The sequence below is a fragment of the Marmota monax genome, unplaced genomic scaffold, assembly GCF_021218885.2.
Source record: "Marmota monax isolate L192 unplaced genomic scaffold, Marmota_monax_Labrador192_F-V1.1 WCK01_AAM20220418_F8-fsc00003, whole genome shotgun sequence".
In the NCBI taxonomy this organism is placed as follows: Eukaryota; Metazoa; Chordata; class Mammalia; order Rodentia; family Sciuridae; genus Marmota; species Marmota monax.
This window is the reverse complement of record NW_026694084.1, coordinates 6,045,601-6,063,104: the sequence shown is the minus strand read 5'-3', so window position 1 is coordinate 6,063,104 and position 17,504 is coordinate 6,045,601. Positions and strand designations below refer to the sequence as shown.

At 38.9% G+C, this 17,504-nt stretch overlaps 1 protein-coding gene across 4 annotated transcripts in view; it reads right to left on the bottom strand.

The window, feature by feature from the left end:
- Cpq (carboxypeptidase Q) overlaps positions 1-17,504 on the bottom strand; it is a 463,439-nt gene that overhangs the window by 93,698 nt on the left and 352,237 nt on the right. For all 4 annotated transcript variants that reach the window (XM_046464739.2, XM_046464741.2, XM_046464738.2 and 1 more), the window contains one exon: positions 15,414-15,505. In XM_046464739.2, coding sequence (XP_046320695.1) covers positions 15,414-15,505 — 92 coding nt within the window. The remainder of the gene's footprint in view (positions 1-15,413; positions 15,506-17,504) is intronic.

The following is a 17,504-nucleotide window of genomic DNA, read 5'->3' as shown; positions in this document are numbered from 1 at the left end:
TTTATTTCCATTAATCTCTAACTGAAATCCAAAATTTCCTTCTATTGTGAACACAACACAGGAGTAGAACAGACCCTGTCACTTTTTCACCAACAGAAATCATAGATATTTTCATACCACGTTAGAACTGTCACAGAAATTTCAAAATAATCTTATTCATCACTACTTGGAAATTATGGTAATAAATTATACTCCAAGATCTTATTTGATGTATTGAAAAACCACATGTATCATACATTTAGGATAAAAATTTAGATAACAGTTTTTAATAAAATTTACATCCTTGTAATACTATCCATATTATTTTATGCATTCAAAGATACTATTTGAGAAGAAGTGCATAGGTTTCACCAGATTTGTGGCATAAGCTTGTGGTCCGTAGCATAAGCACTGATGGGGGCCAGTGTTGGGCAAATGGTAAAGCTTTATTAGTAAGGGAAGAAGATAATTATTCCTGTTGTAATTACTATACTCATTAGAGGTCATTTTCTCTGGACATCTGAGTTGGAGTCCCGATTCTGTCACATAACAGTTAAATGACCTTGACAGTCATTTATTCTCTTTGATCTTCATGTCCTCTTCAACAGGAGAAAGACCTACATTTAATAGGATTGTTCTGAGGATTCCATGGATCCAATATATGTATTCAGAGGTCATATATCATGCTATTCAATTCTCTTGAGACTTACAATCATTATCAACAAGAATGACTAATAAGAGCACTGATCTAAGGTATCATCTAAGCCAGGGCACTTGTGAGAGTGAAAGGGAGGGCCAGCGGTGATTCTGCAGGAGGATGGGTGGGTACCAACCATCTCAGGCAAATCAGGAGCCAAAAGGCTGCAGAGTGCTACTTTTCTGATTCTTTTGTGTCATCTATTTCTGCCACTTTATAAAATTTAACAAATAAACATCAGATTTTCTTGATTCTAAGGATCTCATTTTCTACCTATCATCACATTTTGGAAACTGGAATGTATCTTGTTGATGCACTCCATAAGACACTGGCCAACACCAAGGAGATGAACTACGCCATTGTTATTACTTGTTGGGGTGTAGGGTTCCTCAGAAAGAAAGGGTCTTAGGCAATTCCTTTTACACCTCACTTAAGGTATCTGCACTGTATCAATACAGACCATTAAAACGAATCTCTAATTATTTATTAAAATTCTTCATAAAGTTTTGATATGCAGAAGATTGATTTTCCTGTGTGAGGCAGGACAATGATGTGCAGTGGAAATCACCAAATCTTCAGAATAGACCATAGAGTGTTTAAGGTTGGCAAAGACTGCTGTCATCAAATGTGTACTAGGGAGGCCTCCCACTCCGGTCCTGAATGATTTATCAAAAGCTCCCTAAGTCTTTCAAGAGAAGCTATGTGGCTTTTAGAAATAGTAAAATTAAAAATAAACTGGAAAAGAATTTAGCCACATTGAAGATATAGGAAAAAGATGTATTCAGTATGACTCACGATCAGACTGTCAACCCCAAAGGCATACCTTGAACACCTTGTCCAACAAGGAGTACAGGTCACCCCAAGTGGCCAGGCATCCTGGTGCTGAGGGTTCACTGCTAGTGACCAAATGGTATTCAGAGGGAATCTGCAGCCTCTGAGCTCAAGATATTTTAGACATAGGTTGATTCTAAAGACAAAAGTGTTAGTTAAAAATATTGTCAGTTAAAAAAAAAACTGTAAATTTAATGTAGCTTAAGTTTTACTGAAAATCTGTCTTAATTGTGCCTGACAACTAATGATCCTTAAAGAAATGGAAAATTGGATGCCTTCTAACCAGGCTCACTGTCACTCCTCAGTGACACTCTCCTCCCCCAGATTCCACAGTCTTCTAGTATAAACTTGAGAAGACAATATTTGACATTTTGTTGCTCTTTTACCTTCAAAACAGGTAACACAGCCACTTAATGGTTGTGTTTTTTTTTTAAAAAAAAAGGAAAAGTAGATTCTTTCACCACTATTCTTAAGTCAACTGCTTCAACCATGTGTAGGAGAGGGATGGGCCATGGTAGCAGCTGGCGCCACGCCCCTTGACATCCCTGGGGTTTCCCCATCAGTCATAGTTAACTCACATAAATATCACTAACCTGTTTTAATGGCAAAATATCTGCTAGAAAAAGAAGGTGTATTACGCAAATAAATACAGAAGGCGCTTTTCACCTGGTCACGAGAAAAATGCACTTTATTCCACTTAAAAATTTCAATATTAAAATCCACAATTGCTGGCTGTCACTGAAGACAATGTTAATTTATTACTTCACACGTGTCACTTCCATGTAATGAAATAATTAGCTGAGAAGTTATATTTGCATTCCCAACATTTTTGTACAATAGGAATGTCAGTCTGATTAGGCATTAGCTACAATTTTCGAGAATTGAAGGTAGCAGCTTAGTGTTCAAGGGAACATTTTTTTCTTCCTCTTCGTTTGCTCTATTCTTTCCTTAGTGATTCAGAAAAAGATGTTTAAATAGAAACTTTCCGCAGAAGTCATCACTATAGTGTGCCATGTTAAGGTAATTACCCCAGAGACGAGAAGATAAAAATCACACTGGTGGTCAGTCTTTCCACCAAATTCTTTGGAAGCTGAGACACAATGCCTTCGGTGCCAATGCTGTTATACTCTGGAATCCCATCCCTCGTCCTCATTCTCATTCTAATACATACTTCGGTTGTATTAGACGCTGGCTGAACCATTCAAGAGACAGCTCTTCATCCCAACACCCTTCCCTGAGGAAGAGCAAGCATCAAGGGCAGGTGCAATTTTCCAACACATTCAGAAAATGGTTTGCTAGAGAAGATACTTAAAAACCTGAGCTCTTGATCATGAAGAAAAAGAAGTGTTGAAGATTACGCATTATTTTATCTCCTAACCAAGGAAAGAAAAAAGGACTCCAATTTCTTAAAAACAAACAACAACAAAACCAAACAAGTGTTAAGTCATTTGTGCTTTGTTTGCAAATAATTTTTTTAACTTTCTCTTTCAAAAGTCACAATTCACCCCCCAGCCCCCCACTTCACTTACCCTTCCTTAATCCTCCACACAGGAACAACTAAGGCAGGTAGGATTAGGGATGTTAACTTTTGGAGAAGTGCAACTACCTTCTTTTATAATTGTGCCTCCTGTCTTCTAATTTGCATGTTTAGATTAAGACATCACTAAGTAGAACTGGCCGGGGGTTCTGCTCATTGTCTGAAAATGTTAAAAAATAATGACAGAATGAAATCTCTTTCCTTAGAAATGCTTAAAAACAACACAAGCAGGGATCCATCTTGGTATATTTCTGCCCCTGGTATTCAGGCACAGCTACTCCAAAAGAATAAGGCTGAACTTTATTGTGGAGGGTTTATACACATGCTCGAGCACACACACACACACATACACACACACACACACTTCCATCTCTTAAGAATTGGGTTTCTGCCCTCATTTTCCTATTCCTTTAAGGCTAAGGCAGTGGGGAATACCCTAAGATGGTATCCTGGGATATTTTTGATCTGAAGATAGTCCTTTAAAAAGTGGAAGGATTTTAATATTTATTAGTGTAAGGAAGTCTTATATTATGAAAAGGTCTCTTTGGCTATTTTATTTTTAATTTTATCTACTATTTAGTTCTTGCTTTGCTTTAAAAAGTGCCCCAAACTAAGAAAAAAATTTGGAAATTGAAGTAGTGCTTTGAAAAAGAAAAATCATTGTAGCCGGATTCAGAGTTAACTTTAGAATAATATAGATATTTGTTTTTATACTTTCCAGAGAAAGTGCAAATTCAGAGCATTGGGAATGACTTAGCGACAACCGACATCTGCATGGTTACACAGGATTCCTTGGCTTTTTACTCCAAAATTGTACAGAATTGATTCTGTGCTATATGTGTTTCAAATCAAGCACCTTGAAGTGACTTTTCTACTCATCCATTCATGTATACTAATGACCTAGAATTCCTGAATATATTAATGTGTATTTCCTTTAGTGTATGACAAGCTGATAGATACCTGAGTTTAAGATGGGTGAGAGAAGTACACAGTTGTAGAAGCCATTATGGCTGAAGACTGGAGACTTAAAAACCTAGATTCAAGTTCAGGCCTTGAACCTCAGAGGCTGGGCTGTGCAGACTTGGGTACATTGTTTACTTCTCGGAACCTCTGTTTCATCATGTGTGAAGTTAGGAAAACAGTGCATAGTTTGGCTTCTACCTGAGTCATTACCATTAGCAGAGATGATGTCTATGAAAGAATACTCTAATTTATAAATGATCACATAGATACAAGAGATTACAAGGCCATTATGTAAACTGTAAGAACTTGATACATAATTTGTTTAGGGAATGATATTTTTCAAAATTTTTGACGGTTTCTTTTCTTTTTATATGCCTATCAAAAAAAACTCTACCACTGGATTTTCAGATCTAATAAAAGGACCAAATTACTTTTCCTCACATGGAAAGATGGACGATTTTCACAAAGTACTTTTCCCTCTGTCTACTATTACATTCTCTTCCTTTTGACCTTTCCTAATTCAAATGACAAAACAGCCTGATTGCCTCCCAACGAGTATAACAAAGTATTTTCCAGAGCTTTGGAGGGGGAACAAAGTCACCCAGCTATGGCAGTGAGTGGGGACAGATGCATACCATACATTCTCCTGGCCCTGTGTTAATACCTGGACAGCTGCCTGAAACACATTTACAGGTATTGACCACGGTGCTGCCTCCTATTTCAGGGGGTGGTGCACCTCATTGGATGAGTTTTATTAAATGAAACTATATAAGAATCTATAAAAGCAAATTACATTCCTGTTTTAACTAGTAACAGAAATTCTGCTTAATCTCAACATAACTCAGGTTATGAAACCACTCTAAGCCTTTGTTGAAAGGCCTCGTTAAGTCTCTGAATTTGCATTGTTGTTTATATATGTTTTGCTGTGTGGGGCATAAAAGCTCTTTAGAAATTGGTTTTGAGAAACTCTCCTTTAAGAGAACCCTGAAACCAATGCAGTTTAGACAAACTGCTGGTTGCTAGGGGCAACCTCAGCTTCTAGAATGAGTAATTGCAAATGCAGGACAAGCATTTGATAAGAGCTTGCAAGAAGGAGGTCTTCTGAAAGAAAATAAGGAATGGAAGTTCTAGTCTTCAGGTTGGGGTAAAAAATATGCCTTTGGGTTTTTTACATAAATAGATGAGTCAACAGGAGTTTCAGAGATTGGAGATGGAGCTCAGTGGTAGAGCGTTTGCCTAGCATGTCTAGGGCCCTGGGTTCCATCCCAAGCACTGGAAGTAAAGGGGACAAGAATTAGAGATGTGGTCTAATTGATAAGGAGGTTAGAAAACCAGACCCAGACCAACTCTATCAGAGGACAAGTGGCCCTTAAGACACCACAGGACTTCAGGACTGATGCCCTTAGGAATGACCATTAGGAAGAGTTCCAGAAAACAAAGGACTGTGACAAGTTCTCAGATTGCAACTGTGCCTGTGGTTCTGCGGATCAGTTCCATGTCTGATCTTCAGCACTCAAAACAACACAGTTTATGTACTGCCCAACGTGACTGCTGGACACAGTGAGTACGAAGAGACCTCACCTCCTGGTGGCTCTGTTCTAGCGCTGACCCTGCAGGCTGCCTGCCAGTCTGTGCCCCCTCACTCCTCAGGCCATCTTGGGAGCACGCTTCTCTGATGTTTATGTATGTGTGTAGCAGAATCACAGAGAAACCACAGGAGCCAGAAGGAGAGGATAAACTTCTGGAAGGGCTATTGATTAACCAAAGATGTAATGTTCTTTGGATCTTTCAGAAAAAGCCTGGTTTTTAGGTAACAACTTAGTTTTAAAAAATGAAATACAGGTTGGCAAGCCCGTGCATAAAACGAGGATGTGGTTAAACAATGAATGACAATTGTTCAGGATTAGTAGGAAAGCTGCCCAACCAAGATGTATTGGAATTTGATTTTTTTAAGAGCTATTTCTAGACATGTCCAACTTCTTCAAAAGATGCCCTTTTGGGATGGGGTTATGGCTCCGTGGTAGAGTGCTTGCCTCACTTGTGTGAGGCATTGGGTTGGATCCTCAGGACCACGTGAAATGAATAAATAAAATAAAAGTATTGTTTCCATCTACAACTGAAAAAAAAAGTTTAAAAATGCTCTTTAATGTCTTCCAGTACTTTTATATTTAGCCATTTTTTTTTTGTACCAGGGATTGAACCCAGGGGCGATCAGCCACTGAACAACATCCCCCAGTCATTTTATTTTTATTTTTATTTTGAGACAGGGTCTTGCTAAGTTGCTTAGGGCTTTGCTAAGTTGATTACCTGGCACATTTAGTCATCTTAATATTCTATTCTTGCTCTAAGAAATAAGAGGGAAGTGTGTTGACTCTGGCACCCACATTGGGTGGCTCACTGGGCTATAACTAAGGCTGTACACTGAACTGGTGATGGGGGTTCTGCTGGTAAGACACCTAAGGAGAGCATCTACACTCTCTTGAGTGCTGGCCTTACAAACAAGTCACATGATTAGCCTACCAAGACACAAACTTTAAATGTCAGAACTGTACTGTGTGCTAGAAACCTCTTTCACCAAAAACATTGAGATTGCAATGGCTTCAGGAGAAAGTTTTCTAAACTTCTGCACAAAAAGGACTTAGAACAGGGGTCAGCAAAATATCTGAATATCTGATCTGCTTTCTTTTTCTTTCTTCTTCTTCTTTTATATTTTTATTTTTTATAAATAAGTTTCTATTGGAACACAGCCATGCTCATTCTTTGGGCATTGTTTATGAATGCACTACAATAGCAGAACCAAGAGGAGACAATATGTCTTGCAGGCCTGCTCTTTACTATCTCATCTTTTAAAAGTTTGCCAACCTCTTGTTTAGACGACAGAGGGTAGAAGACAGCTCCAGGCACATTAAAATAGTGCTGGTGATTCAAAAATGGTTTGCTGACTCTGTAACTTTGTGAGGCCCAAGTACATGTAATGGGATAATTTAGTCCCAAAAGCTCTGACCCATATAGGTCACTTGTGAGCCCAAGGCATGACACCTCGGTTCCGATTTGTGTTTCCTGGTGTGTCAACTTGATTTCCTGGGGACATTTGTGCAGTAGATGTGCTGTGGGTCCTTCCAGGTCAGATCGTGACCTGGTTAAACATAGGGAGGCACTGGAGCAGAAACTATTTGTGCCTCATAGAAAACCTCTGGCAAGCTGGTAAAACAGACTGGGAACAAGCCGAGGCCCTTCATGGTTTAGGAAAAGTGAGATAAGATGCCAGCCACAATACTTCACAATAAGCCTCAGTGTTTGTACACAATGTTTTCAGAACCAACTTGAAAAGGCTGTTGCCTTATTTGGGTTAATTGTGGTAGCAGAGAAGTCTGGATCTTTTTTTTTTTTTTTTTTTTAACATGTACTGGGCTGAAACCCACACTTGAGTCAAAATTCATTATGATATGAAACCACAAATTGTTATAGGTTAAATATTACTTCAGAACAGCAGGCAAGGTCTTGCCACCCCAAAGACATGGAAAAATTCTATTCTATGGTCACAACCCATCTTTCAATTTCATAGAAAAATAATAATAAAAGCCAGTTAAGAAGGATCCCTCCTAAAGAGGGACAAAAGAAAGAAAAAAGAGATGCAATGATGCCTACTCACGTTTATTCACTCAGTGGCATATGATTCTCTTGATAGCAAAGGGAATATTTTGATAGTTCTGCCCAGACCAACATACTTCTATATGTAATTACCATATGTACAAAGATTATGAAATCCTACAGTCATAATGGAATTCTACACAGGAGAAAGCAAACACATGCAAAAGGCTGTCTTTTCCTTTTATTTTTTAATAATATCCACAAATTCTAATAAGACCCCTAAGAGCTCCCAGGTGTGCTATACAAATTAGGTGAATGTTGTAACTACGAGAGCTACAGACCAAGAACACATGGAGATAAGTGAAATTTAAACCAATTTTGTGATGTGCTTGACATACGAATGCAAATATTCAGACATTGAAAGAAAAACACAGGATGCATAAAAGCCCAGCAGTAATGATCACAACCATAACCTCTGATTAGGGTGGCCGTCTTGCATGGAACATTAAAGATGTGAGAAAAGCTGCACTGGAGACAGAGTCCGGGCTCCATTATGCTGGATGAGTACATCAGCTCTATCTATGACTTCTATAGAGCACAGCACAGTCGCTCTCTAGCAGGGTCATCCTGGCCACAGCCACATTACATGGTGGCACAGGGTTGCAAAATAAAAACACATTTGCCGGGATCACCTGAAGTCTCACAAGCATTTCTAACATTTTCTTTATTTCAGAGGGAAATGAGAAATGTGGGTGGGGAAGTTGGCAAGAAGTTTGCTCCTAAAAGTAGCTAACATGATGTTTTTGATGTATTTATATAACTAAAAAGGAAATTTTGTTCCTCAGTACTGGCAACACAGGAAATGCTAACAAAAATACTACACAAAATCATTTTAGGTTCTTCTGTTTTCAGGTTGGCTAGAGTTCAAATAAACTGATGTGTTTAGAATGATCATCCATCCCATCCCTCATTTAATAAAACCTATTTAAAATATTGCCCTTATTAATGACTAGCAGAACACAGTAGTGTTCATTATCCTTGTAATTCAATTGCCAGAAGTTTGTGCAATAAATCAGGAAAAGGTTAAAATATTTTTCATGCCAGAATAGAACATATCAATCTATTTTATTTGATTACCTTGTGTAATGAGGCTTTCTCAGGGCCAGATTACCTTGCTCATTATAATTATGCCAGATCATATTTTTACTTAAAATGGAAAAGATTTCAAAATGCCAGAAATCCAGTTGAAACTAATTTAGGTACCCCCCCTCCCTTCCTTTGTAGATTTGAGGACATGAGAAATGATATCCTGCTCTCTTTCCATGACAAGAGAAGACAGTAACATTGTTCCCATAAAAGCAGATTGGTCAAATGGCATCTGAATAGCTCTCATTCTATTCACTGATTTGAAAATTCAATAAAATCATCTATAATGTTTTTAAATTTCAAAGTTAAATTCTGCTCCTATAATTGAACTCTCATTCACCATAATATGCTTCTCTATGTGGTGATATTTTCTTCTAGGTGAATGTAAGCAGATTTCAACCAATAAAGGAGTTCATATTTTTTAAATAATATTTTTTATCAATGAAGAATAACATGAAGACATTTTATGTAGTCTTTCTTCTCCTACCTAGAATAACCTCCTTTCTGGGTGCCAGAGGAATGGCCCTTCCCAAGCCTTGAGGGAATCGTCCCCTCCCCAGACTTTGCTGTTGCAACAGCCCCAGGCAGTGTTCCTGGCTATGAGCTGTGGCTCCAGCAGGACGTATTTCCACATCCTGTTCTCACCAAGGTGTTCCTCCAAGTTGGCACAGGGTCACTCTAACCAGAACAGCCCCTGCAAACCTCACTGGGTAAAAGGCCTTCAGTCCCCCTTCAATCATAAGCCGAATATCAGAATCAAGGCAAGGCATCAGGGGAGAAAGAAGAACGGTGACTATTGGAGGTGGAGGCAGAACTTTCCTTGTTACTCTTCAGAAATGTACTTTGAAAAATATAAAAATATGGCACCTACAAGAACGACCCAAAATAAAAGACTGTGAATAATACCGTGTACTGGGAAGGATGGGGAGGAACTAAGGGGTTGCTGGAGGGGACGTAAAATGGTAAAATCTCCCATCTCTCTGGCAATTTCTAATAAAGTTAAACATCACTGGTTATATGGTCCAGCAACTCCACTACAAAAGAAAATAAATGCCTATGTCCACCAAAAGATCTGTATAGAAACATTCACAGCAGGTCTTTCTATAATGGGTAAAACTGGAAACAACCAAATGTCCATCAAGAGAATATCCATGCTGCATTTGTCCAGGAGAATAAAGAAATTGTGACCTCTTCAGGTAACAGAGGACCACTCATCAATGGAAAGGGACAAACTAGTCAGTCCAACAATGTGAATAAATCCCTGGACCACACTGTTAGGAAAAGAAGCCAGACTCAAGATTACATTCTGAATGATTCCATTTGTAAGAAGTTCAAGAACAAGACGGGTGTGGTGGCACACACGTATAATCCCATAATACCATTGGCTTGGGAGACTGACGCAGGAGGATTGCAAGTTCAAAGCCAGTCTCAGCAAAACAGAGGTTCTAAGCAACTCAATGAGATCCTGTTTCTAAATAAAATTAAAAAAGGCTTTGGATGTGGCTCAGTGTTCCAGTACCCCTGAGTTCAATTCCCAGTACCCCCTGTCCTCTCAAAAGAAGTTCAAGAACAGACATAACCAATCTATGGTGATAAAGAGCAGCACAGTAGTTGCCGTTGGTGGAGTTGGATGGGGGTCAATCTGAAGAGAATCTTCTAGAGCAATGGGAATGCTCTCTTCATGATCTACATGGTGTCATACAGGGGTTTCCATGCTCTCAAGATTCGGGAATTCACCAAATGCTAGTTAAACCTCCATAAAATACAACTAGCACGAAAAATGATGAGCTACCTTGAAAAGAACCAATAAACATAAAGAGTAAACAGTATCTCTCTAAATAGTTCTCAAATTCATGCTAATGTGAAGAGAGACAGTGGAAAGAACTTTAAAATCAGGGAAGAACATATTACAACCTATCAAAATATGTGAGCTAGCATATTTTGAATAAGAAAAAAAATATGTATATAAATCCTTTATGGTACTTTCTGTTGATGGATCTCAGGAATGATCTCTATTGTAGTTGATGCCAAAATATAGGGAAAAACTGAATAGTTCTCATTTGAATTATTTCACTTAGTAACTATCATCAAAATGCTTATAGACTTTTTTGAGGCAAAGTTTGTTTCCTTAGAAAGAAAGAACATTTTAGATATTATAATAAAGTTGCATATGAGTTTTAAAATTTGTACACAAAGCACAAATAGCTTCACATATTTCATAACAATTTAATGAACTGTTTAGTAAATTTAGTAAATTTTAACAGTTATTATAACAATTGAGGTAATATTTCACAAGACAGCATAATTATGAAGTAAAGGTATTTTAAAATTAATCTGAGTAAAATTTTGAAAATTAGTTTGGCTATAAATTTTAGTATATAATTTAAAATCACTTTGATTTATATTTTTCTTTGCATATATTAATAAAACACACTGTAAACAAAGATATATCCTCTTCTAAGAAAAGGATAATGAACAATATTAATTTTATTTCCATAAATTTTACCTAAATATGTCCATTAAAATAACTTTTGTAGTACTTTCACTGTTGGATAGATTCTTCATAGGGAAAGAAAGTGTACATTCAGAGCAATGAAAAGAAAAAATAATTTTCTACATGTTGTTTTGCTCCATAGCCGGCGCAATGTAAGCTTAACCAAGATTGGGGGAAAAAAAGGATTGTGCATATACCTTTATATTATTATAATAATATCTTCCAGAATAATATTTACATTGAAAAATACTGTACTCCAAATAAAATTTACAAAATTCCCCTTTAGGCTACTCAAAATCATAAAGAGATTATTGCAGAAACTGTAAGATTTTTTTTATCATATAGACCAAGAGTCTGTCAACTTTTTCTGTCAAGATCCTGATGGTTAATATTTTAAGTTTGTGGGCCACATTCAGTCTCTGTTCCATAATCAGCTAAAGACGTAGAAACATTCTTAGTTTGGGATCTCTACCTAAACAGGTGGCAGGTTAGATTTGGCTTGTAGGGCTCAACTTGCTGATTCCTGATACTGATCGCCAATGACCATAACCATACTGAGAAAATACTGGCAGAGTCACTTAAAAACCATTTATTTTTATAATTACCAAAATAGATGCCCCTTGAAGGAAAATTCTCTTCCTGTTTCATCGCCCCCACTGAGGAATGGCAACCCACAGGGCTCGGTTATCGTTGACATGATGGGGAGTGGCTGTACCTCTCTCCTCTCCTCATCACTCATTCAGATCCATTTACTCTGCAAGGATGAGGCTGAGAATCCTCCCCCACGACAAACATGTCATGATCATTTCTTCTGTTTCTAACCCCTTTACATTTACTGTGCTAAACCTTTATACCATCAGCACTCTGTTAATGATTGAATCCTTTGCAAAAAAACAAAATACTTTTTTGGTAAATAAATAAATACTTTTTTGTTAAATCATTTAGAAACACGTTCTATAATGTTTGTTTTCCTAAATTTCTTATATAAGTTTAAAGTTATTGTTAAATTTTCTAAGCTCTTTATGGGCAAGTACTGTGATTTCTTTTCTTATTGTGTACTGACGGGCAAAGGTAGTGGTGGTGATAAACATTTTTACCTAAAAGGCAGCTTACAGAGCTAATCTTGCCTTGAGCACCATGGCAGGTGAGACTGTGGCAACTGGTCTCTTGGGCAGCTGAAATTGATTGAGAATCCAGAACAAAGTGAGAGGAAGACCTCTGCATGGGCTAGCTTTGCATCAGAACTGTGTGCTCTCCTTTAATAGTGTATGCAGGGTTGTGGCTGGGAAGTGACTGCCCAGCCAGGCTTGTGTCACCTAATACCCAAGCAGTTCCATTACCTGACTAGTTCTTTTTTTTTTCTTTTTTTTTTTAGAGAGAGAGAGAGTTTTTTAATATTTATTTTCTAGTTTTCGGTGAACACAACATCTTTGTAAGTATGTGGTGCTGAGGATCGAACCCGGGCCGCACGCATGCCAGGCGAGCGCACTACCGCTTGAGCCACATCCCCAGCCCCACCTGACTAGTTCTTGCCAATGGAATGTAAGTAGAAACCATGTGACCCACTTCCAGAACTATCCCTTCAAAACCTCCCACCATCCCCCCCCACCTGCCAGTTGGATGTTGCTGCTCAAAACATATTAAAGGCCACATTGCTGAAATCTCTCAGCCTGAATAACTACATGGAACAGAACCCTATCATAAGTATATTGGATGTTAAATAAGCAAGGAATAAACTTGTATTATGCTGTCATTGAAACTGGAGGACTAATTTGTTCCAAAACTTGCCATTCCTTACCTAGAACAGAGGATCTCTTTGTGACTGCACTGAACGGGATGCTGTTGGCATTCAGAGATGCCTCAGAGAAGACAATCTGCTTTGTTCCCTCCTTCCAGTTTGTGACTTGCTATATATTTACTTTTAGGTTAAATTCAGTAACCCCTACCCCAAATGCTTATGCTTTTGGCAATGTTTCTATGTGAAACATGCAGAAAGTCTTTTAAAATGTAAGATAGAGGGCTACCCTAAAACAAAAGGCTTATGTTTTTTGTTTCTGTAATTTCTTCTTTCCATCCCTGAAAATGCAATGCAGACTTAGCTACCAGCAAGCTGAAGCATTTGTATGAAGGTAACAGAGATAACATCAAGACACACCAGGTCTGTTCATGCAATTATGCATCATTTCATAAAGAAAGAGAGAGAGAATGAATGAATGTGAGTGTGTGTGTGTGTGTGTGCGTGTCCCTCCCAATTTCTTAGAAGTTTAAAATCAAGTCATTCCTGATTTCATCCATGCATTTCAGTAGGCTATGGTGAAACTCAAAACCTTATAGAGAAATAAATCTTTTTTTTTCAGATCCCAGAAATTTCAGTGGTGAGAAATTTTAAGCGGATCCATTGGGGATTAAATCCATTTTTTACCCCTGGGGTAGAGTATATTATAGAGAATAAAAGAGTTTTAAGAATAGTTCTTTCAAATATTCTGTTTTCTATGAAGTCCAAGATGCATAGAATTTTAAAGCTCCTCCTTAAAAATAGTTCAGTTACCATTCTTGCCCTGAGGATAAAGTATAAACTTCTAAGCAGGATTTATATGTACTTGTTCAGGCTCCTGCTTACATATCTACTCTATGCTAGCATCACAATGCACCCAGCCACTCTGAGCTCCTTCTGTTTCTGTAGGATCTGCATCCTCCCTTACCTCCAGCCTTTGCACACACAAGCTCTGGTACTCCTCTTCTCCCTCCCACTCCCTTTCCTTTGATTACTTTTACTCAGTCTTCAGGTCTCAACTTAGATGTCATTTCTTCCACACACCTTATTCCAACTGCCCTTCAAAGTCCAGTTGGGTGAACTTCCTGTGTCTGCCATCAACACCTTATTCTTTATCAGAAGATTTAGCACATAAAATTGAAGTTCACTGAAGTTCCTTTGCATTTCAGTCTATGTAAGGGCAGCATGAATCTTTTTAATTAGGTTAAATCTCATATCCAACATAGTACATGAGACATAAGTATTACTCAGAAAATGTTAACTGGATGTTGCTGAATCTAGAACAATCCTTATGTACTTTTGAGGTCTACCATGACATATGGAATATGATGTTACTGATCCACCAACCAAAGAACACTTGTCTTGAGTTTTCTTATCCCCAGGATTACTGGAGGTCAAAGGTAAAAGAGTAGGCATAAATCATGAGTATTTTGTATAATAAACAATTATATTCAGTGATCAAATTCATGACCCCAAATTCATTCTCTAACTAATTGAAATAGGGCAATAGAGACTGACTCTGTAAAAAATGGCCCCCCAAATGGTATAAATATAATTCAAGAAACAAACACCCTCTGACTTGGATAATTTACATTCTGTTTCTTTCAATCTGGAGATTTAGGGACAATGATCTGCAGCAGTGGCAGCAATGCAGCCCCTCCGCTCCCTGCCCATACAACCCTGCCCAGCAGCACATGCACCACTTTGGCACTTCCTCTGGCTTGATCCACACTACTTCTGACCTTAGTGTTTTGCTCTCTCCACGTTTGTTCTTGAGGCTAATCTCCACATCCCCAAATGGTCTTGGATTTCTAATCATGTTCTTCCACATTCCCTTCTTGATTAGACTCCACTCTTGCCCAATCACAGTTAGTGTCAAGCCAAACTGTCCCCAACATTCCCAGATCTGAGACCTCTGGCTGCCCCATCCCAAACATCATGATGGCAATGCTGTTGGCTGACTCAAGGCCCCATGACTGGGTCCTCAAAGACCAGCGCTTCCAGAAGGATTTAGCACACAGATGTATGGGAGGAGGTGCTCGGTGAGGAGAGGGTCTGTCCATATCTCTGGAACACACAAGTACAGAAGAACTAGAGAGGCTATAGAAAATGGCAGCATGAAGGTGGGAGTTTTCTAAGACTGCAGACCATGAAATAGGAATAGAAAAGCCCTTAGCTCCGCACCAGAACATCCTCAGTTCAGCAGTATGTTCTCATCACAGAGCTGGATGAAGAAAGCTTATACAGAAGGAGTGTTTGGCAAGGTTAGCTGAACACAAAGTATTATTGAGAATCCTAAATGGGACAATTAGCAGGAATTTTTAAACCAAAAGCATCAGTGTTTTTGGCTTACACTGATATTATATGTACAAATACTCAGCAATCCATGGCTGGTTTTTACCTTGTGTGACTGATAGTACTGGGAGGCGCCAATTCCACCTTGTTCCTCTGCAGTCCAGAGCACCAGGCGCAGAGTCCTCTTTGGACGGAGCCCTAGGAAAAATAAAGAAGGAATCAGTGCTTCAGTTGATTATGACTTTCTAAAAATGGCACTGTGGAGGCAGTGAGGGGGAATCAGAGGCACTCCTCTCTTGCTGGTGTGGCTGCCTGCTTCTGCGTATGGCTGACATAGCAGAGGAGCAGTTTTGGTACTGAGCTCCAGAACAGATTAATGGCAAAACTTGTTGTGACAAATTCAGTCTTATAGGCCAAGAAGGAGAGCCTCTGATCACAGCCTTAACTAGATATCCTGCCCTGCAGGTCCCAACAGGTGTTCAAGTTCAGTGAGATATTAGGTCATATCTAGAAGGTGCAGTTAGGAGCAGCCTAGTAGATCTTGGGATCTTCTAGAAATCTTAATTAAAATCAAGTTTTGCTCTATTTCAAGATAAGGTGTGTTGGAGATTACTTCTTAGTTTGAATCTACAAGTATAGCTAGCTTCTCCTGCTATCCCCAGTAATGTAGTAACTGAGAAACAGATGAAACATTTATGGTTACCCATGACCATTTTTTTTCTTCTACTTGGAAATATAAGGTCATTCCCTTAAGGTCAATGAAAATTAACTGAATGAGGATGACAGTTATTCACCTTATTGCTTCACCAACAGCTTGGTGGAAATTTCATTGATAAACAAATTTATATAGACAGTCCCTGACTTATGATGGTGCCACTTGCTAGTTTTTGACCTTAGGATAGTACAACAGCAAGCACACATTCAGTAGAAAATGAACTTTGATTGTCAAATTTTGATCTGTGTCCAGTCTACAATATATAGCATGATCCTTTCTTGTGATGCTGGGCAGCGAAAGAGAACCTGTCAGCCACAGACTCACCACGGGAACAACTGGTCCTCTGAAGTGTGCTGTGTTGCGGAGCTTGGGTGTTGGTAGCATGAGGTATGTTAAACGCATTTTTGACTTGTGATGTTTTCACCTTTGGATGGGTTTATCAGGATGTAACCCCATCGTAAGTCAAGGAGCCTTTGTATCTTGAAGTTTTTAAGGCTAGTGGCAGATTTGCTGTGTCTAGAACCATTTTTGAGTGACTGTCTATTCAGTAAAATTTAACTACAAGAAAGCTCTTTTCCAAACTTAAAAATACAGGGTAAAACGGTATGTGAAAAGTGCCACTTTTGTCAGCAAGAATTAAAATCTGTCCTGATTCATACCTGATCATGTCATTTTTGAGAAATAGGAATCGCAGAACAAGTGAAGCAGGATTTAAATATTAACTAAGAGGATTCATCTTCCCGCCTCTTCACAGGAAGAGCCTTTGGGAAAGATTGAAATGTACTTTGAGTGGCTCTGAGATGGTCATGCTACAAATCTCAGGAATAACCACCTACATGCACCACCTGGGGGCACAGCCTTTGAAAGAAGGAGGCAGCGGAGCAGTCGCAGCCTGGATGACAAGTGCCCCTGAGACTGGGAACTTTATCCCGCATCTGCCAGGCACTGACAAGCCTTCTCCTTTCGCAAACCTAACACCAAGGAACTGAGAGGGGAAAAAGCTACATTCGCCACTGGAATATAGGGTGAAGTCACTTTTCACTCAAGCATTTTAACATCACCACAAGACCACAGATGAGGACATAGGCTGACCTGAGTCCCAGGTAAAATCTAGACAAGCAATTTCCACATCCAATTTCTCAACAAATTCTTTCAGCATTTCTACCTAAATCCATCTGGAACCCAAATTCTTACCTGCACTCTGCTCTGCTCCAAATCCTTACCTCCTGCTGCCTGGATTGTTGCCCTGCCTCCCCACAGCTCTTCCCTCTCTGCAGGTGATGCTGCACATTGTGGAGACAGGTCCTTTGCAAAGCCTAAGCTACAGCATTTCATGTCTCTGCTCAGAACCTCCCATAACCAAAATGGAAGCTTCTGGAAGGCTGGGGTTTGTGCTTTTTAATTCACTGAAACGTCCCTGGTCCCCAGATTGTTTGGCACACATTAAGTATTATTAAGTGGCACTGAAGGAAGGAATGAGTG